Below are 24,892 nucleotides of genomic sequence, written 5' to 3' on the forward strand. Positions count from 1 at the left end.
CCCACCTCTGGGTCCTTCTTTCTGCCCACTCTCCTCTCAATATCCCTAGAGCTTTGGGGGACTGATATAGAGGCACAATTTAGACCTAAGAACTCCACGTGATACTTTGGGAGGAAAACAAAAAATTCAGAAACTTCAGGAAAAAAAAAAAAACTCCTGGCTTCCATCGCAAGCCCTTCCCCCTACCCTAGGTCCCCCTAAGGTCACTAAGGTCGATGGAAATCTGGTATTGGACAACTAACACTATTGAGAACCAGAAATAAAACAAGGTTTGTGCCAAGGCCTCTCACAGCACTAACCAATCCTCCCAGATACATCCGTCGACACACCAACACTTAACATCCGTTATGCACCAGGCCCGGGTCAAGGTTATATGAATGAGATGTCCCTAGCAGTTCAGGGTCACTGGAGTGGTGACTTAGGTAAGTGTGGGAGAAATAAACATTGGCCAAGGACAACTCCTGCTAAAAACACAAAGCTCTTAGGAGAAAAAGGAAAGGTGAAAAACAGACTGGAGGGAAAGTCAGAACCAGAGGGGAACTAGTAAAACAGCTAAGACAGAACCATTTTTAAATGAGTTTGTTTGGTATACGCCATTGTCTCTCTAAGGTGCAGGGTCCTTCTAGACCAACAGGAATGTCACTCACTCCAGCCTGTGCTCAGTCCCTGCCTAGTTATCTTATACTCAGAGCAGCAGTGGTTCTCGGTCTAGGGGCCGAGACCCCTTTGGGTCGATTAAGACCATCTGTGTATCAGATATTTACATTACAACTCGTAACAGTAGCAAAATTACAGTGACGAAGTAGCAATGAAAATAATGTTATGGTTGGGGTCACCATGACACGAGGAACTATATTAAAGGGTCTCAACAATAGGAAGGGTGAGAACCAGTAGTCTGGAAGATAAAAGTTGCCAGTCACCGTTCTATATCAAGAGCCCTGTGTTGCCGGAATTCATATCGTGCCCAGGAAAGATCAGAAATTCTCCTGGACTTTTAGCATTCTGTACCTAAGACTACGACATGTACACACACCACTTTGGATTGACTAACAGTTTGGAGACACAGTGATAGTAAGTAAAAAAAAGTATCATTTGACTCAAAAGATATCTCCAACTTTAAAACTGTACTGTACACGAACCTTGATCCTTCGAATGCTGACAAACGTCTCTGACACTCTCTCAATGGCTGACGGGAAGAAGAGGGTGACTGTCAACCGAACGGCACCATACAGAGTCATCGCCACAAACACGTGGCTAGCTTTAATCTCGTTGCCAAGCAGCACGTAGGTGGTGAAGGTCACAAACAGGATGACTTTGTTTGCGATGAAAAACGACGCCATGTTCATCCCTCTGAGGTAGGAGCTGCCTAGAATCTTGGAAATTTCCTTCCTGGAAGAGAGGAAAAACATATTTTTTTTCACACAAAAGTCAACATCAAAGTCACATGCATGAGGACACTGTTAGGCACTGCACACACATCAAGATAAACTGCCGATGGGGACAGGAGAGATGGCTCAGCCTGCAAAGGGTTTCCAGGCAAGCATGAAACCCTTAGTTGGATCATAGCATCCAGTAAAGACCAGGTATATGCACGAGTCTACACTTCTCCATGCCTCAGAACAAACACTCTGCCAGATGCTTCTACCTAAGGTCTTGGGGGAGAATCTATAGCTTTAGGGTTGGCTCTTCTTTCCTCTAGCAAGTTGCTGGGCTCACAGAGAGGACTGTGTCTTAGTCCCCTCTGGGTCACAGATGGTCTTAGGTAACCCCAAGGGGTCTCAATCCATAAATTGATACCTACTGTTCTAGATTCACTGGGGAACTAGGCAGGGACTGTGTAGAGGCCTGAGCCGAGTGGGATTCCTTTAGAGCAGGAAGGATTCTGCCCCTCAGAGAGATGGAGGCCCAGGACCGGCCTTAAGTATGCTAATAGAATGTACTTGTTCACCTTCTTGATAAAATCGACTCAAAGTGACAATGTAAACCTGCACCTCTAGCACTGGGAGACAAAGCAGGTGGGTCTCTCAGCTCGGTGGCAACCAGACTAGCTGAACCAGTTCCCAGTGAGAAAGCCTGTCTCAGAAAAGTAAGATGGATGGCTCCTGAGGTAGTGCTTCTGGCCTGTGCACGCATGCATATGCATGTGCACACATGTAAACATGCACACACATAATAAACAGTTTTTAAGTGCTCTGTGATATTACAGCAACAGTTGCTGGCACACAGCATGGGGACAGCTTCAGCAGCCACACAGGACGCCAAGAAACCATTTTCCTCATTCAGGAAGTGATGCCAGAGGTGCAGGTAGCACTTGCAGTGTCACTCTGGGCTGATTTTATCAAGGGCTCACACAAATCCTTTTAAACAGCATACATACAGGTTAAGTCCTGGGCCAGGAACCTGACAGGTGACCGGAGGGTAGGACACAGCTCTCCCCTCCTTGAGCTCAGGAGAAAATTGTACCCCTAAAGTGGTTATTTTCCCCCAAAATTCTAGATAGAAAGAGCTGGTGCAGATATTCATGGGACATGGGACAGAATGCAGAGCTGGGGACTGGTGTGCTTGGTAGAAGCCCTAGACAAAGGACAGAAAAGGTTTCTACATATGGGGAAGGCATTTCAGATACAGAGGTCATAGAAGTCCAGGGCCACAAGAGGTTACGAAATGGCTCCTGTAGCCCTGTACCCCAGAAGTAAATGTGCCAGAGTAAAAAATAAAAAAGCTCACGTGTTTAGAACAAACAGAAAGCTATTTCCATAACTATCCAGAGTGAGTGATACCCAGGCATCAGGTCTGGCTCGACACGGTGATGCCCAGTCTATACCACCTTCCACCTTCTCAGTGTACACGGACATCAAGTAAGGCTTTACTATATCAAGTGTAATTTTCTCAAATTCTTATGTCTTGGAATCATTATTTATAGGGAATTTGAAGCATTCAGAAACATGTCAAACTCTATCTTATGATTATCAGTAAGAAGTTCATCTTAAGGCTGGACATGCAGCTTAGTGGTATGTGATAGGATACTTGCCTAAAACATGTGAATCCCTGGGTTCAATCCCCAGCAAAACCAAAATGAAAGACAGACAGACAGACAGACAGACAGGCATGTGCATACAGGAAGAGAAGGAGATATTGCAGTTTTTGCCTTGGAATAACCGCACACAGAAGCCCAAGTTAAAATGATTATTACACCTAACCCATTGTACTTAACACTTCTGCCACATGCAGGTGACAATATCATATTTGAGGTGACTTACCAGAGAGACAAGAGAGAACTCTAAATTCATTCGATAAAATTAGGAAATAGAAAAGTGCACAACACAGTACCGTCTACCCCAAGACTCACTTTCTCAGGTTGGCAACGAGGTCGGCAAACGACTTCTCCCAGGTGTACATCTTTATTATCCTCATGCCCGTTATGACTTCATTCATGGTCCGGATCCTGGCATCGGTGAAAGCCGCAGTTTTACTCCTGAGGGAGACAGATGTGACAGATGAGCCACAGTGAAGAAAGTCAAGCTTTGTGTATCAATCCCAGGCACAGACAGGGACCCAGAGTCAAAGCTGTTCCTGCAGCTCCTCAGCTCCTGCAGCATGGGTTGTTCCCTCCTACAGACAGCACAAACATAGAAGGCCGAGCGGGCAATTGGCCACTTCCGCCAACTCTTGAGTATTGTGGAACATTCTGAATGTTTGCTGAGGAAAACCCAAAGATGATTCTGATATATTGAGGGGCACTCAGGAAGGAGAGTGATGAAATCACCCCAGTCTGACAGGACACAGTTGACAGAGGTAGAAAGACGGGATCAGAAAGGCTGTGTGAAGCAGAGAGGCTTGGTCATCCCACAGGGGCGAAAAATGTGCAAACAGCCTCAGAGTATCAGGAACATTAGGACAGGGTCTCCTTAGCCAAGAAGGCAGAGGGCATTCAACACAGGGGAAACCGTGGAGAGCACAGACTCAGAAGGAAAGAGCTTGATGGCATCAAACAGTGCAGTATTTCCGCCCTCATCCAGAGGCCCCCATCCAGAGGCTTTGACTCCTGAAACCTGCTTCAGGTCATGGTCACCTCATGATCAATTTAGGCTTTTGTCAGCAGCCATGTTTCTGTACACACCCTGCTAGGACAGTGCGACTTCTGCAAAGGTTCTATTAAGGCTGACCCCTCGCCCTGAGAGCTTGTAATTCAATAGAAATACTGGAGTAAAATCAAAGTATACATATGCATACATGAGCAGCATTATAACATGCAGTGTGGATGAATCTATAAAATGTTTGGATTGGGACCCTGAGATGGCTTTTGCCAACTGTCCTCTGACTTCCATATATGTACCGTGGCACATGTGTACACTCCTCATAGACACACAATGGAAGGATGATGGACAGAAGGAAGGAATAAAATATACAAAATAAAATAATTGTGTTTACTATCACTTAATGTTTAACAATATCTACATATGTAACTTACATAAGGATGTTCTGGTTACACTGAAAAGCCAGTTGAGAGCAGTCAGTCGATACCCTTCCCCTTCCCCTTTAAAGACCAGCCCACGGCTCATGCCTCGAGTACCCCCAGCTAAGCCTGAAGGGCTGGCAGCATATGCAGAGCAGAAAATATAAGAAGTATCTGTTTTGTTTCTGGGTAGCAGTCTCAGGCAGGGGCTGGGGGCTGGTGTTACCAAACGGGACACTCTGCATCCCTCTTACCGAAGTGACGAGAACAGTTTCCCGATGCAGCTTTGCAGAGGCAGAAGAATAACCAGAACGGCCAAGCCCGCCAGACAGGAGATTCCTATTTCCACCCAGAGAAGGATGGTTACCGCAATGGCCTGCAGCGGCCCCGCCCACAGAAAGTGCAAGAAGATTGTTACCTGTAGATACAAAACCCGCACATGCTTAGGACTGTAAATAAAACGAGACCAGGAAGAACGCACGCCAGCAACATTCTGCTCCAAACGGGAAGACAAGGATGCCAAGAGAATCGGTCTCAGTGGGTTTAACTCTGCTGAGACAGAACTGCAGGTCTCCCTGCAGATGCTACACTTGTGCAATGAATAGTCAACCATGGCGCTATTATAGGACGGATGGACTGCACCATCCTGGAGGTGATGCTGATCTTTAACTCTTCACGTGTTAGAGCTGCACTCCCCAGAATGTTCTCTGCCATACAAGTGAACTGTGTCTCCCCAAGGTCTCCCCAGAAAAACCAGGGCTCCGGAGCCCTACCGCACTCTTCAGCTATTGCGTACATGGTAAAACTCAGAAAGAACAACTTCCTCAGGATGAAGTATCATGTTTATCCCAAGTCTGAGCAGGGGTGAGGTTTATGTCTGATGAATGAAAATCTGAAAAGGGGGAATGGTTGCTCTGTAGATCTGACCTGAAGCTAGAATAATCAATCCATAATTTGAGTATAAAAACAGTGTGGGTGAGTGAGCCATAAATTCAAGTTAGGTAGCACTGTGCTTCATGAAACCATTCCTAGGTACCAGGTACCACACGGAGGGGGCTGTCCTGCATGCTCCTGTCCTCCAAAACTTGGGTCCTTTAGAAAAGGTGAAAGACAATCAGCTGGCTGCTCCTCTATCACACACTAAAGATTAAGAGGGGACAGCCCCTTGAGACTATCACTGTATTAACCAAGTAGGGAGGAATAAGGCTCTCTGCCAACTTATTATAGAGGCGTGTTGCAGGCAACATCAGAAAAACAAAACTGGGCTAAACAGGACCAACGCATCTTACCACACCTATGCTGCACGCAGACTGAGATGTGGCTTCCAAGTACATACGACACAACTTCAGAAAAATGGCAGTCTACACCAAAACCCTCACATCCCCACAGACTAAAGAGGGGAAAAAATTAGGGCAGAAGCAACATAGCTGGAACATACTTGGTCAAACTTGTTCACGTCGTTGGACAGCAGGTTGACTATCTGGCCCGTGGTTGTCTTCCCCATGGCCGCGTTACTTAACCGCAGAGCCTGGAATAAATGAACAGAGTGGAGAATTGTATCCTGTCGTAACACTCTATCCAGCATAGGAAACAGAGAAGCATACTTTCATGGGGTCTCCTGTGGAGTAAAAGCCACACCCACAGTCCTAATGTCTGGACAGCAATGGAGGTGATGGAAGCAGGAGAAAAATCAACTCATTTTTGTTGATGAATGGCCACATGCCCCGTGTATGTCAGTGGACACTCCATAGGAGTGAAAAATGCAGGATTTGGATTATAAACACTGAATGCGCTATTAATTCTCGGCCAGATATCACTTAAGTACACATGGTCATGGCTTCCACCTTCTGTTTGTCTCTGAGAGACACAAATGAAAACGAAGCAGTGTCGCTTTTACTGAGTATCTGCCAGGGACAGGACCCAGAAGCCCAGAAGCCCAGGAGGACAGACAATTGGTGAGCCACAGCTTTGTGAATGCAGAGTCCTGTGCAGGAGCATTTGTGATTCAGCATGACACGCAGTGGACAGACACTGGGGAAGGTCTCCTTCTCCAGCACGGTGGGCAAGACACACAGGATTAGGAACAGCTTCAGGGGACAAAGGAAGGATGCCACGGGTCAATGAACAGCTCGTGGGATGTGCAGAGGAGGGAAAGGTGGGGTGGCTAAGTAGAGAAGACCCATAGCTGAGCTTGGAGGGAGACAGAAGTAGCTAAAGTCTGAAAGGGAACCTGAGGCAGTGAAGATGATTTGCCTTGGTTTTTGTTTTTATTTTGTTGTTGTTTTTAAAAACTTATTTATTTTATGTGAGTGCACTGTAGCTGTCCTCAGACATACCAGAAGAGGGCATCAGATACCATTATAGATGGTTGTGGGCCACCATGTGGTTGCTGGGAATTGAACTCAGAACCTCTGGTAGAGTTCTTAACCACTGAGCCATCTCTTCAGCCCAATCTGCAATTGATAACCACTTGCAAATGAAAATCTAGTTTTCTTCAAGGGCGTCTCACTGGGAAAACAAAGTACTCTTAAGGGAAGGTCACGTGACCAACAGAACCAGAACTTAACCATATCTCTGGAGGGTCCTTGTCTCGTAATGTCCTGCTGGGGAGTTTGCTTTGTATTGTTTACTCTTCTTTTTCTACTTTTCTTAACCCTATAGGTTCTTTGTGCGTGTGTGTGTGTGTGTGCATACATATGTATGTGTATGTGTGTATATGTATATCTGGTGTTGTTTCGATGGGATTCCTGAGTATGTGAAACCAATGGGTCTCTGTGTCTTTATCTGTTTCTTGTGCCTTTTCTTGGTTCTCTTCCTTCTGTTTGCTCTGTTCTACTCCAGAGTGTTTGTTTTGTTTTATATTAATATCATCCCCTAGAACCCTGTTTGTTTTCTAATGAGAGACAGAAAGAGGGTGGGTATGAACGTGAGGGGAGGTGGGGAGGAACTGAGAGGTATGGAGGGAAGGGAAATTAGAATTAGAATATGTTATATGAGAAAAAAATCTACATTCAAAAAAAAATCTAATAAAATTTGGTTCATACTGTACCATTTTCTATTTAGTGCTCTCTCCCTCCTTAAGGCTAAAAAACAGCCTTAAGCCTTTTCTTCCCAATTCTGAAAGGAAAACACACACACGTACCACATAGGCACACACATACACATATGTACATATATGTATATATATATGAGCCTATATAATGAGACCATGTCTAGACCATGTCTAGAGAAAGAAAACCAACAGCAGCCTATATATTATCAAGACACAAGTGCCACAGAAAGAATCAGAACTCTGTGACTTTGGCCACTGATACTATCTGAAAATATTTTTAGCACCCACATTTATATTGAAGCGTGTCAATCCTTCATGTAGAAAATACACTGCATATTGTTAAGAATGGGTATTGATATTTAATTTTATTATATTTTGGGTTTTTATTGTTGTTGTTATTTTGAAACAGGGTCTATGTAACCTTGGCTGTCCTAGGACTCACTATGTAGGCCAGGCTAGCCTTCCAACTCACAAAGATTCACCTGCCTCAGCCTCCCAAATGCTGGGATTAAAGGCATGTGGTATCACAGCCAGCCTTGATGTCTAATTCTAATTCTATGTGAAATGAAGAATATAAAAGACATTATAAATTGATGATAAAAATTAAACAGAAAACAAAAGTCAGAACAACAGCATACAACGTGTCTCCTCAGCACCACGGTCGGAGGGCGCACAGTGCTGAGACCGTCTGCGTGAGACACAGACCCTCTCATGCAGGGCACATCTGTACTGCAGGAAAAGAAAGCCAGGCTGGGGGGGGGGGGGTCACATACACCGGATATATCAGAAGCTACCAGAACTGTGCAATCAGTCCAAAAATTAATATCCTTTGTTTCATTTTTAAAAACCTGTCTCACTACAGTGAGATCAGGAAAAAAAAATAGTGACATGCCTTTAATATTATCATATTATCAGAGAGGGACACAGTCAGACACAACTGGCAGACTCTGGCCTCCGTCGTCACCAAAGAGTAATTAATTGGTGCTGGTCTGCTGGCCTCGCCTGCCAGTATGCAGCCATCGGCTTGTACAGCACAGGAAGCAACTGCCCAGGCTCTGACCCCAGGCACTGCAGGACTGTAAGCCCTGAGGGAAGGAAACTCAGGACTGGCTGGGACTCACCTGGCTTTCTGCCCAAGCAGAAGTGCATTTCCCCAGCCAACAAAAAAAAAGGATGCCCGCTCTGAATGGGAGACGCACCTGGAGTTTGTGAGTCACAGCCTCAGAGGCTAGAACTAGAATTTTCTGTGGGGATTTACCAATGGCTAATGCCGAGGTCACTGTCCAGGGGCAGAGCTGAGTACCAGAGTGGGAGCCTGAGGTCAGAACGGCTACAAATGCCAGGGTTCCAGACAGAGCTAAGGTTCTTCCTGACTGGCTTGGCCACTCAATAACGATGCCAGGAAGGCCATGCATTAGTGATAAAGATCTGTCTACAGAGTCGGCCAGGCTCTTGGACTGAATTCAGAATGGAAATAGCTGCCTTGCAGCTGAGATACACAGAGACAGATAGAACCATTCTGCTAGAACCAACCTCAGAAACAGAAATCAACACCCAGGCTCCCTACAGTATAACATGGTGGAGAGATTACTGCAACAGGCAAAAGAGGAAAAAATAAACAGCGACCCATAGTCACGGAGGGTGAGTGTCAACAGAAAGACGCACAGATATCCAGCTCGTGGAATTAGCAAAGAAATATAAAAACAACTGCTGTAATCATGTTTATGGAGCTAAAGGAAAACATGATCAGGGCAAATGGACAGACAGATGATTTTAGGAGACAAATGGACACCATCACAAAGAACAGAAACGTATTCTAGACTTGAAAATATACAACATCGAAAATTAAAAAAAATATGTCTACCAATTAGCATTAGTCCTAATTGGCTATTTCCAGAGTAATTAACAGTAAGAGGGAGGCAGTGAGACTAGGGTTCAGACTGAGAACCTCACACATGCTAGGCAATCTCTCTACTGTTGACCTGCATTACTAAACCCCCATTTTACATTTTATTTTGAGAATAAGTTGCCCAGACTGGCCTTGAACTTGTGGCAACACCCTGCTTTGGCCTCCCGAGTGTCTGGTATCACAAAACTGTGTTCTTATTTTTATAATTTACAATCTAAAGAACAACGTGTGCATGCTACGGGAGGCTATCACGCAATCCAGTCAAAATCCTGGAGAACAGGTGAGAAACCGTCTGCAGAGACAGTAATGAAGGCCTGGGTTCCAAAAGACAACATCAGCCAATCACATGCAAGGCTTTGATTTGATCCCAGCACTGAGAAGAGGATGGAGGGAGAGACACAGCAAGGGGAAGGAAAGGCTATGCTTAGATACTTCATGGTCAGGCCTGGTGCAAAGCAGCGGGTGCACCCAGGAGGTGACACAGCGGGCATGGACTCCTACTACTAAGTCCGAGGACCTGGGTTCAATCACCAGAACACATATGGCAGAAGAGAGAACTGACTCCTGCTGTCCTCTGACTACTTGTGAGTGGTGGCACGCGTGCACGCATACATACGCACGCCCGCACGTTCATACGCAGGCACGCGCACACACACGTGTGATTGGGAGCACTGGTTGTTCTTCCAGAGGACCAAGGTTCAGTTCCTGGGATGGCCCATAACCACCTATTACTGCCAGTTCGGAAGGCCGTGATGCCCTCTTCTGACCTCTGAGGGCACTAGCATGCATGACAGGTAGGCACATATATAAATAATAATAAATTTAAAAAAATGAAAAAGCAAACAGTATCTCCCATTCATTTGTTAGACTATTTTTTCTATCTGGATTACTTTTAGGAACCAGTAACAGGAAACAGGAAACCTAAATCCTAAGCATGCATACATAAATGCCACACATCACCATGGGTAGTTGGGGGGGGGGACAAATATCCTTCACTTCCATGGGAATAACTTTTGTAGACTGGTGGGATGGGTTTTCCCTTTAGGAATCTGTGAGGGCTAGTTCTGATTGGTAGGATTTGGAATTACGGAACTATCTGGGCTTGCCTGTGACAGATTACCTAGGTTAGGGTAACTGAGGTGGATCGCTTTCCATATGACCGGCACCGTCCCACTGTGTGTGGCCCGGGATACATAAAACGGATCTCTCCCTGTCCCGACACCAGCGCCATGTGCCTCGTGTCACCCACATCACCGAGCCATCCATTCACAACAGAACCCGTTCTCTAACTGGGAGCGGAAGTAAACCTTCCCTTTGGCCTTACATTGCTGTAGTCGGGTACTTAGCTGCAGCAGAAGACACATAACTAACGAAGTATCTGGCCGCCATTTTCACAGAGAACCTTCTAAAGACCCCTGTCTAACAGTCCTGCCGAAGCGGAGGTGTGAACACCTCCTGTTCACACTGCAGATTCCTCAACAACTCACTCTTGCCAGTGTGAATGACCCTCAGTGTGAGGCTCCCCCTAGAGTGTCTCATTCCTTCGAGTTTAGATCCCTCAGAATATTCTTCTCTCTCGTCCCTTGTCACCAGACTGACAGCTGTCCTTCAGACTCAGCACACTATTGTGACATGACCCCCTATTCTTTGGAGACCACTGGGTCAAGGCAGAGTAGCGTATAAATTCCTGAGGGACTTTCAGACTGCAGAGTTCATGACCCTACCCCAGTCTGTCAGATAAGGTGGCTTCCAGGTAAATGGGGCATTACTGGGATAGGCAGCTATGAAGGGTATGCTTAGCTCACGGAAGCAGAGCACCGCCTGGATTTTTCCGATGTCTTTGGCTGGAGATGCTTAGTAATGGTGTCACGCCCTCTTCATGATTGCACAATCTAAAAGCAGCCGTGCTGTTTTTCAAAGGGAGGCTGCAGGGACTGCCCGATATCCTCCCCCAATATGAGCATAATGGGGGACAGCGGCTGCACCAGGCCAGTCTTGTGCCCTCTCATTCTGAAGAGAGGGAAACTGGTTCGAGGAAATGAAAAACCACAGACAAAACCAACAACCTGTCACTCTATGATCTGAGAGTCTGGCACCTTGGGGGTTTCTCTTCTGCTTTGTTTTTATCTGTTCATGGCTAGCAAATCTGTCCAGCTCTGAAGGACGCAACATTCACCTGCATGAGGTACCAATGGTTTTCCTTTCAGCCCACTGCTATCAGACGCCACAGCCAAGCAGCACACATGCACAGGCTGGCTAGCCACATCCGTCTGGTCCTGTGGACATGCGTGTATCCAAGCATAGCATTACCTTATGACCTCATCTGGCTCCCCCTTTGGAGGAGGACCCTGAGATCCATGTTCTCACGTCACGCTGGGAGTCGGGCACACATAAATATCCCAGAGATTCAAATTCATCAGAAGCCTCCATATTCCCTCACCTCCCCCACTTTCAGGACAGAGATTAGGTTTGCTCAAAGCCACCACAGGTCCCTGACAATGGGCTCTCTAAAGCCCTGGGAGCCCAGGTCAAAGTCTGGACAACCAGGTTCAACAACCATGGGATGTCAGAAAAGACGCAGTATCTCCGGGCTCCTCACGTGACCGTGGTACTTGGAACATTCTAGAAAACCTAAATTATGGACTAAGAAGTATTTTGGTGAGTAAGAGTCATCAGTACAGGGTTACAGCAAACCTGCACAACTTAACCAGCGCCAGGCTAATGCCACGGGCAGGGATGTGGTGCACAGTTCACGGCAGTCTGTCTGAGAGGAAAAACAGCCCCACAAGATAACAGAAAGACCCTTCACACACACCCTTCTGCCCTCAATTCCTATGTTTGAAGAGAAGTCCCAAACGGGGGGGGGGGGGGAAGAAAGAGAGGCCACAGCAATGGCAGTGAACTGAACTGGCAGACAACAATGTGAGAAGCCCGAAAAGATAATGCTGGTGACGACAGAACCTCTCAGTGAGGGACAAGAAGACAAACTGGCTACGGTCCTCTAAGAATTCTATTCAGGTTTTTCTGACTTGTCTCTAAAACACGAAACTACAAAATGTGTTTATAACTTATATTCGTCTGGAAAACAGCATGCTTAGTAACGAAAATTTCTATGTGAACCCAAAGACGACCCCCTGTATAACAATCATATGCACAACCGTTTGGAACTATAAGGTGTTTCAGTATTTTTTCATCACGTGCCATCTTTCAGGCCAAAAGAACAACTGTGGAGAGAAATATGACATCGCCAGACTTTACCATGGCATATGATGGCATATAATTTTACTGAAAATCAGTCAAAAGGAAAACACGAGGCCTGAGAGGTGGCTTGTGGGTAAAAGTGGCTGTTTCCAAGTCTGACAAGATAAGCGATCCCTGGAAGCTTGAATGATGGGAGTATAGAGTCCCAGAAATTTTACTCTGACCTCCAAACATGCACTGTGACGTGTGTGTGTGTCTCTGTCTGTCTGTATGTGTGTCTCTGTGTGTGTGCACATGTGTGTGTATCTCTCTCTCTCTGTATGTGTGTGTGTGTCTCTGTGTGCACATGTGTGTGTGTTTGTCTCTCTGTATGTGTGTGTGTGTGTGGTGTGTGTGTGTATTGTGTGTTGTGTGTGTGCTTGTGTATGTCTCTGTGTATGTACATGTGTGCATGTATATGTGTGTGTATGTGTGTGTCTCTGTATGTATGTGCATGTGTATTGTATGTGTGGGTGTTTATGTTTCTGTGTGTGTGCATACATGTGTATATGTGTGTGCTGTGCATGTGTGTGCATGTGTATGTATATGTATGCATGTGCGTGCATGTGTGTTAATGTATGTGTGTGCACGTGTATCACTGTGTACGCGTTCGTGTGTTGGTGTGTGTGCATGTGTCTGTGTGTGTCTTACGTGTGTGTACCCATGTGCACATGGCATGCATATGAGCCCCTCTCTCTCTCTCTCTCTCTCTCTCTCTCTCTCTCTCTCTCTGTGTGTGCGTGTGTGTGTGTGTGTGTGTGTATGAATGAAATTTTACTTTTCACCCTAAGGTTGTGTGTTTACCAAAGCATCACCCTTGAGTAGCTGGCTGGTCACCAATCATAAACCATAAACAACAATAAAGACTTTTTAATATTGTAAAATTAGTCCCCTCACTCACTCCTGTCCCCCAAAGCCACTTTTGAAGTTTTGAAGACACCTGTAAGTAATAAATCCTTAGGTAGCATTCCTTCTGCCAAGAGAGAAAAAGAATAACAGACTTAAGGCCGTGCAGTCTAAGTAATATACACCGCACCATGTACCAAACTCCTCAGAAGCATGAAACAAGGCCATGAAGAGAAGGGACCCAGCACAGGCTACCCTCTCCAGGAAACATGGTCATTTTCAAGTTCCTTCTTCCAGACCCTACATACTTCCCCACTCCTTTGGCTGGAAAGATGGGCGTGTCAAGCAGCTGTAGACCAACATCTGTAACCTCCAGAAGATGGGGACAGAGAAAATAATTGTTTGCTACTAATGAGTCCCCAGGGGTGCAGGGGAGGAGACAAGGACATAAAAACAGGTAAGATGGCGCTTTCTCAGAGCTGGGAGCAGACAGGGATGAATCTCCGAAAACCTTTCCTTTTTCTCTAGGGAGCGTCAGGCACGTCCTCACGACCGATGATCCGGCTGCACCGCCATTTCTCCACCAGAACTAAGGCCTGGAGAGTCCCAACTTTCTTTATTACTCAAAGTGATATAAGCCAGCTGTAAAAGGCCACACTCCAGGAGTCCATTAAATCAGGGGCTCAGAGAGTGGTCCAGCTCCTGAGCTAAGAAATCAGGACGGTGGTTGCTAGGGACCGGGATGGAATGGATGGTGGGAGTCGGTTACTAATGCCTACAGAGATTTGGTTTTGCAAGACGAAAGGAGGAATCGTAGAGACAATGTCATTAGTGGCTACAGAATAAGGTGAGTGTAGCCGACACGGATGGGCTGGATTTGAAATGATCCGTCTCATGCTCCGTGTACTGTATCACGACTTTGTTTTATACTTCAAACCTTCTGAAAACAAACCGATTACAAACCCGAAAGGAGATAGCCACCCGCTGCAAATGTTAAACCAGAAAGATGCCTTAAACACTGGAACAGGATGGAAATTCATTTTGGTTAGTGAAGCGATTTTACTATCAGAATTTTTTTTTAACATCATTCGCTATGACTTCAGCATGAACACAGGTTAAAAAGATAAAAGGCGGAGTTCTGGCTTACTGTCCCTTTCAAGGAGGCCATATCTGTCCCCACAAGACCCTCAACTATTGTGCCTGTCACAGCATGTTTCAAATGTTCCCTGGGTTGGAACTTCAAAATGCAGATTTATGAGCCCTTTCCTTGAACTAATAGAGGAGGCTGGAGAAGCCTGTCCCCCAGGTGGAGGGTGGGGGACACTGACGTGTTTTATGAAACACCGGTGTGATTTAAGACAAAACCTATGGACCTTCTTCTGGCACATGCAGTCACTCTGTCTGCTCAGTAAGAAGATAAGAAGTATGACCAACAGGTCCTACCACCACACCCTGTACTGTACACAGAGAGCTTCCTGCTCTGCAGCTTATAAACATCCGAGCTAACAAACCCACGCCACGCTGGGCCACTCCTCCTACTCCACCATAAACAGCAACAGAGCAGGACAATCATGAGGCCCATGCTTGCAGAGAACAGAAAGCAAGCAGCGTGCAGGACTCCATGATACAGGACCCTGATGTTCAGCATCCCACAATGCATAGGGCAGCACCGCCTCAGCAAAGAACACTAGTGATGCCCCTTAGAGGCTCACAGGTTGAATACATGATCTCCAGAAAGTAGAACGTTTCTGATGTTCTGCAAGCTGTAGATGTGGCCTGGCTCAAGGAGCAAGGTCACTGGGAGAGGTAACGCAGGGGAGGCCTCTTGTCCCCGGACTCTCCTTCCCTCTGTCTGCTTCACAGCGGTTGTGGAAACGCCCAGACAGATGACTGGGACCGAACTCATAAGCCAAGACAAATCCCCCTGCTTGAATCTGTCACCAACAGGCATTCAGGACAACAACGTCAAAGCTCGTGCAGACAGAGCTGACACAAAGGAACCCTCCCCCCAAAAACTAACCTCACCCCAGAAAAACTAAGGCCAGGTCTCCCGAGATTCGCAAACACACAGGACTGGAAAGCGGAGTCCTATCCAGTTATAGCTGGTGAGGGGTCACCATAGGATTTCCAAAGCTCTGCCACACTGAAGTGCCACACTCAGAGCCTGCTGAGTTGAAAGTGCTCAACCAGTAAGGACAGTGCCCCATCAGTACAAAGGCCCAATGCTCTTCAGAAGGAAGGGGCTACAAACACGGGAACACACCAGAACATGTATAATATAGTTTTATGACTAAAGACAGACATTTTCAACACATGAACAAAGGAAAGAAATAGCATAAGGGACACTCTAGAACCTAAAAAAAAGAAAAAAAATTAAAAGTGGTTTCTAAACAATGACTGCACTTCTTGGTAGGAATTTTTTTGTTGTTGTTTTTGTTGTTTTTGTTTTTTGTTTTTTGTTTTTTGTTTTTTGTTTTTTGTTTTTTGTTTTTCGAGACAGGGTTTCTCTGTATAACCCTGGCTGTCCTGGAACTCACTCCTGTAGACCAGGCTGGCCTCGAACTCAGAAATCCGCCTGTCTCTGCCTCCCAAGTGCTGGGATTAAAGGTGTGAGCCACCACTGCCCATCTGTCTTGGTAGGAATTTTAAAGTAACAGAGACAATAAAATGGGACACTACAGAGACAATGTTACATGGCCTAACTGTGAACTAGCAGTCTGAGAAAGAAGAGTGTTAAGAAGGAGTCAAAAAAAAAAAAATAAAAAGATACAACGGTCAGGGACAGGGAGGGCGGCACACGCACACTACAGTAATACACATATATGAAAATGGCATAATGAAATCCATTATTTCATATACTAGGTAGAAGTTAATTTCAAGAACCTAGAATATTAAAACAAAGAACCAGAACCACTAGCCAAATATTTTCTTATTTCTGTAAGTAAATGAAAGACCCAAGGTTACCAGAGCCCCCAAACCACATGCAGGATCATGACCAGTCTCTGAAAGAAAATCAGCCAGAAAAAGACTTGCCAAAACTTCAGCCGGCACACCGACCACAGAGACACACACGACTGGACACAACCAACACCAGAAGCCACACTGTCAGTCACCGAGAAATAAAAAACAACACCTGAGATTCTATAGAAGAAACACTGCAAAATCACTCGGCAGTTTCTTCGAAAGGTAAGCATGCTCACGACAGGACCCTTCAATCCCCATCTGGAATGTTAGTGTAAATGAAATGATGTCTAACAGACTCGTAAGACCACTGGCAACACCGTTAATACTAACAGACTCAGAAGACCATTGATAGTACGTTTACTCACTAAAAGATTCATACGACCCAACTGACGGGACCTTTACTTCTGGCAGCCAAGGCCTGGAAGCAGGCTACAAGTCCAGCACATATGAGAGAGTCCTCCAGTCAGTACCCACCTAGACTGGTGTCTCATACCTGTAACCGTAGCTGGCCTTGCTGGTCTAAGACAAGAGGGTTCAGCTTGGGCTGGAAGCTAACACAGGCTACAATATGAGATCTTTTCTCACAAAATAAGTCAATCAATCGAAGAAGACGTCAAAGGTCCACATCGTGACTCCACCTACTCCACCACGGAAAAAGCAGGAGTCAATCTGTGATGCTGTCTTAATTTAATCAATGGCGATCTGGGGCCAGGACAAGGAGGCAAGGCTAACGGGAAAGAGCAGAAAGGGTCACAACTCTTCAAGACCTCAGTGACAAGAAGTACTGTTTATACGTATGTCAAAACCCAGACACCCAAGATATATACGTTCTATATAAGTAATCCTTACTCTTGAGTTGACTCTAAAGTAGTTAAGCAAAAAAGAACTTCATTCACATGCCAACAGAAGACGCTCAATGTGAAGTGGCATTTCATATATCTGATACATAGGAATGCTTCTTTTTTGGGGGGGGGGATATACTAACTTTCGGTGGAAACGTACAATAATTTTTATAGAATTTTTTGAGAAAGCTACTGGCATTTCCTTTGGTGCTAGCAATCAGTAAAATGTTACTAGAGTCTACCTTCAGGGGTGCCACAACTCATTGCCATGATGGGATAAGCTCCAAAGAAGTGTCGAAGTGCACTGCTGTAGTCAACCTTCTGGTGACGAACCCAAACCCCTGTACAAATGAGTTTATATACCTCAAAGTATGAGCCAAGGAGGCAGCGTGCTGTCAGCGGAGTCTTTCATCCCGAGACTACAATTCATAAGGCACTCCCGTGAGAGACTGTCAGAAACACTGAAATGGTAGGGTGTATGTCACTACGCAGCACAGTGACAAACCTGCATGTGGTCCGAAGGCACAGCAATCTAGTAACTGCATAAAACGTGTGTGGACGGACGAAGGTGGGAAGAGAACCTGTACAAATAACTGATTTTGAGATGGCAGAGTTGGGGGCATTTCTGCACAAATTTCCAGAAAAACAGTAACACGAAAAGGGCAGGCTAAAGGATGTCCAAGGTTTCAACAATGACTGGCACATAGATGTGTTCCTGGGTACACATGTGCACATACATGCGCAGGCAGGTAGAGGGCAGAGGCGGAGTGTCCCTTTTCTCGTTCTTCCCAAGGTCTACAGTGAAACTGGAGCTCACTGATTCAACAAGCTCCAGGGCCGGCAGTCTCCGATCCCCCCAGCAGTGGCACTGGGTATGAATGTCACTAAGGATCCAAACTCAGGTACTCGTGACTGTGAAGCAAAACTTTAACCAACAGAGGCATCCTCCTCACTCTTCACTTGTTAACTTATTATCCTTTTATTCCGCATGTTGCTACACTGGGTCAGCTGTGTTAGATGGAAAGAAACATTTCCTCACAGTGATTCACAAGTTCCTCTTTGCAGGACATCAGGAGCTGCTCCTGAGAACGACGTGCCTCATCAAACGAGTAACTCGGTGAACGTGGCTGCCCCGATAAAGGCCCATAAGAGACTCCGCTGCAACTCCTATTTCAATTCTGTTCATCCCCAAGATCATCGTCCTGGATCCCTCAAGCCAGCAAACAGAAAGCTACCAATGCATGAAGCTGTGCTCTGATCATTCAGTTCCTTTCTCAAAAATTCAATGGCTGCCATCTGTCAACTAAATGCACACCCTCCGCTCCATGCCTTACTTATTCCACTCCTACACATTCACCCACTCTCCTCACCGTCAGCCCCTGCCTTAACTTTATGATCAAGGTCTTCCCCTCCTCGGGACCTGATGTGATACTATCCTTAAATTTCTCCTCCAACCTTCTATCTCAACAGTGTTCAAAGTGTGTCCTAGCTGGATGCTGACATCCATTCCCACCAACCTCAGGAGCATTCTGTAAGCCGTAAGTCTACCCACGTGCATGGGTGCCAATATCTACCCAATTATGTGTCTTCAAACCTCCCAGGACTGAGTGCCAATAACAGGGATAGCAACAGGAATGTGGCAACACTCGCTGCATGTCAGAATCCATCCTAACTGCCCCCCACAGACAGACCCAGGAGTCCTTAACACAGCTGTGTGAGGTAGAAGCTGATGACATTTTTGTTTTACAGATGAAGACAGTGGAGCTTGGATCAGTTATCCTGAGGAAAAAAACTAGAAAGGAGACACCTGGGCTTCACATACCAGATCTCCAAGAGAGCCTCGGATGTGCTTTAAGAGCCCCACACAAAGTCTGGCAATGACACAGTTATTCTGCACCAAGTGCTATTTTATCCTAGGGCTAAGATGCCCATGAAGCAAATCTATTTTATGCCATTTTAAAGAGCAGGAAACAAAGGATTTGAGAAATTAACATACTTCCTTATCTAAAATTTTACAGCTTGAAAAAATAGAAAAAAAATGAGACTGAAATTCAGGTCTAATAACTCTTGGCATCCCAGATTTACAACGTCCACCCACCTGACACGCCACTGTGCCTCTTTCTTATCAGGACCTAGACACTTGACTCAACTCTTAGGCACTCCTCCACAGGAAAACCAGCCCATCTAGGACTCCCTTCCAGGCTGACAGAACACCATGACTGAGGTATGTGCCTGCAATCCAGCACTGTCGCTACTACTGAACCTGTACACTGCAGGGTTAGGCCTGCGTACTGAAAGTTAAGATGAACGTGCATGCAAGGCCGATTAGTGTTATCTGGGAGACTTTAAAACTTCACCCTCAGTAATATCTGCAGGGAGAAGCCAGCATCAGGGTGGGGTTAAAGATTTCCCCCACATGAATCCAATAAAACAGCACAGTTTAGGAACCACTGATCTACACACAGCATTCTCTCACAGGCCACGCTGCACCTCACACAAGCCACCGAGTCACCAGCTGGCAGGAGGCAGCTGTCACTCATGTCAATCACAGATGCAGCAGCAGTGGTATTCCCTAGAGTAAAGGACTCCTGGTCGTGCTGGTTTATGTTTCTAACCGCAGAAATTAAAACAATCCTCTTAGCATTCTCTTAGAAGATTGATAGGATTAATGTCCCGCAAAACACTCTGGCCAGATGCAAGCTCATATTAGAAACAAAATAATAAAAGATTTAGAAGAGAGATGTTAAACTATTACGACAGTGTTCAAAGCTAGCTCATCCTAGCTGTTAAATGTTAAGATAGTAACATGAAGACAGAACGTCCTGCCAAAGTATCACTTACTATAAACATCACATGGTTTCACTTTGACAACACCCTCAGGGTCCTCCCTACACAGCTTCAGAAAAGGAGGCTGACCCACAGACTAAATATCAGACCAAGCCACCTGATGTTCCTCGATTTGGGAAGGCCAGAGTATTTGAAGATCGGGCATTCCACATTGTCCCGTCTAAATATAAGGAAAGTGTAGTCCACACTGAACTAAAATTAGTTTGAAATAAAAACAAGATCAAGGTTGATCTAAGAATCATGGATCTGACATTACAGACTGCAAAACTTTCCACCAATTGCCTTCCCCAAATCCCGAGGCCCACGACTTAAGCTGTCAATCAACTAAGCCCAAGCATCTTCATTAAGTATACTCTAGAAGACAGGTATGACTACAGTGAGAAGCTGCGGTGTGTGCAGAGTCAGCTCACCTCAGAAGTTGGAATGGAGAACGTGTTTCCTCTCTCTAACTTTCCATTCACAGAACCCTAAAGTTAGTGAAGACTGGCAAATCTATCCAGAAAATTCTGTCAGGTTAGTCCGCTCTGCGGAGCAAGCAGAAGAGACTACTAACACAGACACACCTGGCAACTGACCTCATAACTGGGCTTGGCATTCAGACCAAGGGAGCCACCCTCAATATCAATTCCTCAGAAATCAGTCCCAACAGGGAAATGCTGTGGTTCTTCAGGGACACAAAGTCAGGAGGCCCCCAGCTGACTAAGCCAATGATCTGAGGGGAGAAACACTCTGTACCTTGTATATTCTATAACGAAAAGCACAACAGTAAAAGCCACTTTAGTGTTGAGACCATCGTCCTGGGTGTACGCAGTGTAGACTTTAGCCCTCTGCTGAGTTAAATTCTCTGAAGACCCCGAGACAAGGTCTGAGAAAAGGAGAGACCCAGGCCCAGGAGGCCCTGGGGATGGAAGGTCCCAGTGCCTTCAGCTCATTCTCACCTTGACTAGATCTGCCAGCTCCGTCCAGTCTGGCCTTCACTCACAATGAACCCAAGTGTAAACCTTATGTGACCTGAAGCTGTGTAAGTCCCTTCCTTCTGAATCTTAACTAGTAAAGAAAGGACGCTGGTCTCCCAATAGAGGTAACCGCAATTCTCCCAGATATAAGGCTGGCAACTCACGGTAACTTTCCAAAATGAGTGAATATGATATTCTAGTACTAGTATAATTTTATTAAGCTGTGAAAGTAAATGCATGACCAGTCATCTCTCCCTCTCCCTCTCCCCTTCCCCGTGTATGTGTGTGTGTGTGTGTGTGTGTGTGTGTGTGTGTGTGTGTGAGAGAGACACACAGAGACCAGAGACACCAGGTACTTTACAAATTCTTCTCCACTTCATTTACTAAGGCATGGTATCTCCGTGTGATGGTTTGAATATGCTTAGCCCAGGGAGTGACACTATTAGAAGGTATGACCTTATTGGAGTAGGTGTGTCACTGTGGCTGTGGGCTTTAAGACCCTCATCCTAGCTGCCTGGAAGCGGGTATTCTGCTAGCAGCCTTCAGATGAAGATGTAGAACTCTCAGCTCCTCCTGCATCATGCCTGCCTGGACGCTGCCATGTTCTCACCTTGATGATAATGGACTGAACCTCTGAACCTGTAAGCCAGCCCCAATTAAATGTTGTCCTTATAAGACTTGCCTTGGTCATGGTGTGTGTGCACAGCAGTAAAACCCTAACTGAGACACTCAGCAAACCCAAAGGTTGCCAATTCAACTAGTCTAACTAGGTAACTTGCCCAAGGGGACCCCTATGTCCACCTCCTAAGTGCTAAGATTACAGACAGGCCAAGCTGTCATGCCACCTGCCTTTTATATAGGGCCTGGGGAATGATCTAAATTCTGGTCCTCATGTTAGTATGAGAAGCACGTTATGGTTGCCCACGAAGCCATCTCTCCAGATCAACAAGCCATTTTTATATAAGATTCATCCCATGAGGTCATTCCGCAACAGATACTACTATGATGATATTAACGGTCACTCTGTTTATACCACCCAAACTGATGTCTCCTTGGATCACAGATTGGGCACAGAAGCCTCGCATGAGCTACAAGCATTCGTAGAAGAGCCTTCCAGATACACACCCAGACTAGCTTCAGCCCCATGGAAGCAGTCCTCGTGAGATGAAGCATCTCATATTCTACCTCGGCATACCTCCTGCACAGGGCAGGCAAGAGGAAATTCGTCTTTCCCACGTTTCTAAGGTTTCAGGTTAAGTCTTTGACCACAGCAACTCTGGACTTCATAAAGAGATTTTTCTGGGCTAACCGTGCTGACAAATGAATACCTTTGGGAGATGTTTACTTAACAGTCAGGTGAACAAATCTGCCAAGCTAGATCAGATTTCCCGAAGGCCAGTTTCAAAGTGTTGACAGAGGAACTGAGAAGAAAAACAGGTGAATTCACCTGCGCAGGAGCCCTGATTGCCTGAACGGACCTCGCACCTGACTGTGTAATTATGGTGTCGGCTGTGGTGGGAATGAAAATTCCTAAGAACCTGGGAAACTAATCGGCATCTAGGAAGATTAAAACCTTGGCGATTTATGGAGAAACTTCAATATTCTGCGGCATGGCACAAGAGTAAGCCTCAGACATGATGATGGTGGTGGTGAAGACCCCTTGGTGAAGACCTAAGACACTGGTAATAGTTTACCAGCTCCCTTTCACAAAAAAAAACACTGTCTTTGCTAGAGCCTAAAATAAAATAGAACCTAAGGCACCAGGCCTCCATGAGGTCCCAAGGATACTTAGTATTTGCTAAGAAAATCCATGGGCGCTCTAGATACACCAGAGACAGGTAAACAATGAGTGATTTTAATCACTGGGTGTTATCCGAATCCCACCTCATCTAAATAAAATTAGCAAAGCAGCTCAGCCATTATGAACACTTGTTGCTCCTGCAGAGAGGATCTGGGTCTTCAGGCAACAAGTACCATGAGTGTGTGCGGGGTGTGTGTATGTGTGTGTATGTGTGTATCACACATACATGGATGGAAAGCACATAAAATAAAATAAACCTTTTTCTAAAAAGTGAAAACAGGCAGAGTGAGCCTGACAGAGTCGTCAGATCCTGCCACTTCCTATGAGGCCTGCCCATTCATCTGATGGCAGAGGCTTCCTGTGATGCTCACCCATGCATCTGATGGTGGAGGCTTCCTATTGATATCCTTTATAACTGTTCCAGTCAGCATAAGCCAGAAATAATGTGGCAGCCCCAGCACAAAAGCATATCACACCAGGTCCTACCATTACATCTTCAGTAGAAGAAAGACACACACACACTTGAAGAATCAGAACAAGGTATATGGAAACTAAAGTTTTCTCCAAACTACTTTTTTTTTAATTTAATGTACATTGGTGTTTTGCCTGCATGTATGTCTGTGTGAAGGTGAGTCCCCCTGGAACAGGAGTTACAGACAGTTGTGAGCTGCCATGTGGGTGAACCCGGGTCCTCTGGTTGAGCAGCCAATGTTCTTAAACGCTGAGCCAGTTCTCCAGCCCCTAAAACTACATTTTTAAGTTTAAAATACATGTGTTATATACCAAGCCATATAACTATAACATGCTCTTTACCTATATATTTCCTTGAAAACATTAGGTTGGACATAATTAAACATTTCACACACACATACACATATACACGGGGGGGAGGGGCATACACAAAGAGAAAGACAGGTAGGTACACAGGCACAGGCACCCATGCCCACCTACAGCTCTGGAAGCATCTGAGAGGTAAAAATCTATAATTTCCTTTCTCAGAGACAGTGTGTTCTCCTAGGTTTAGTTCTGAAGACCCTGCTTCCCTGAAGTTCACTGTTTGGTACAACACTGATGCTGTGAAGTCTTTAGTGAACAGTACCAGACTCTTCATAAGTGCAGCTATAAGATTTAGCTGTGAAAACACTTTAAAAAATCAATTCTGTGTTTATTTTTTAACCTAGATTTCACCATAAATCCAACAGATTGCCTGTGCACCGTACGCAACCACAGTCTGACAGCAAGAAGAGATTTGTATGTTATATTGGGAAAGTTTGCAGAATAAATAATAACAACAGCAATAAATTCTAAAGCCCAAGCCAAACAGCAAGCATCTCCAGTGTGGTTCAAATAGTTTGTTATTATGACCAGGTTTTGTCCTATGGTCTGAGAGGGCCTTGAACTTATGTTCTTCGTGCTTCGGGTTCCTTAACACGGAGAGTGCAGACATGGGCCACAGCACACAGTTTATTACATGACTGTAACTTATAGGAAACTTCCAGGTGAAGGGATGTCCGACAAGCCAGGTCACTTACCTTCCGGTAAATCATGTGACACATGGCCACCCGCAGCCTCATCCCGGTGCACTGCACGTGGTAAAAGTACAAGTGGTGTAGTATGGCCAAGATGAGTGTGCACACCGACAGCACCGCCGCGTAGCCATAAGCCGTGTGCAAAGCCACCGAGTTGTCAGGGTCATACTTCTCAAAATAATCAATAATTTTCCCTAAAAATATGGGCTGAACTACTCGGGTGCTCTCCTAGAAGAAAAAACAAATAGCATCCATTACAACTATAAACCACACCAACGTTTCTTAGTCCATGCTTCACGTCCATATGTCACTTGCCCCTCTCCCAAGGGGAACGAAACTGGGTACATCATTACTACAGCAAATGAGCATTCTAGCCTGTCTGAACTCAAAATCACAGGCGCATAGACATCCGCGGACTGTGATTGGTCCGTGTGCATGCTCAACACAGGC

At 45.6% G+C, this 24,892-nt stretch overlaps 1 protein-coding gene across 1 annotated transcript in view; it reads right to left on the reverse strand.

The window, feature by feature from the left end:
* The window catches only part of Abcc4 (ATP binding cassette subfamily C member 4), a 219,589-nt gene that overhangs the window by 148,016 nt on the left and 46,681 nt on the right, over positions 1–24,892 (reverse strand). The window contains exons 4-8 of the mRNA XM_028771612.1: positions 24,446–24,670; positions 5,895–5,984; positions 4,711–4,874; positions 3,350–3,475; positions 1,140–1,389 (exon numbers count right to left, since the gene is read on the reverse strand). Of these exons, the coding sequence (XP_028627445.1) occupies positions 1,140–1,389; positions 3,350–3,475; positions 4,711–4,874; positions 5,895–5,984; positions 24,446–24,670 (855 nt within the window). The remainder of the gene's footprint in view (positions 1–1,139; positions 1,390–3,349; positions 3,476–4,710; positions 4,875–5,894; positions 5,985–24,445; positions 24,671–24,892) is intronic.

Source organism: Grammomys surdaster, unplaced genomic scaffold, assembly GCF_004785775.1.
Source record: "Grammomys surdaster isolate TR1022 unplaced genomic scaffold, NIH_TR_1.0 65, whole genome shotgun sequence".
In the NCBI taxonomy this organism is placed as follows: domain Eukaryota; kingdom Metazoa; phylum Chordata; class Mammalia; order Rodentia; family Muridae; genus Grammomys; species Grammomys surdaster.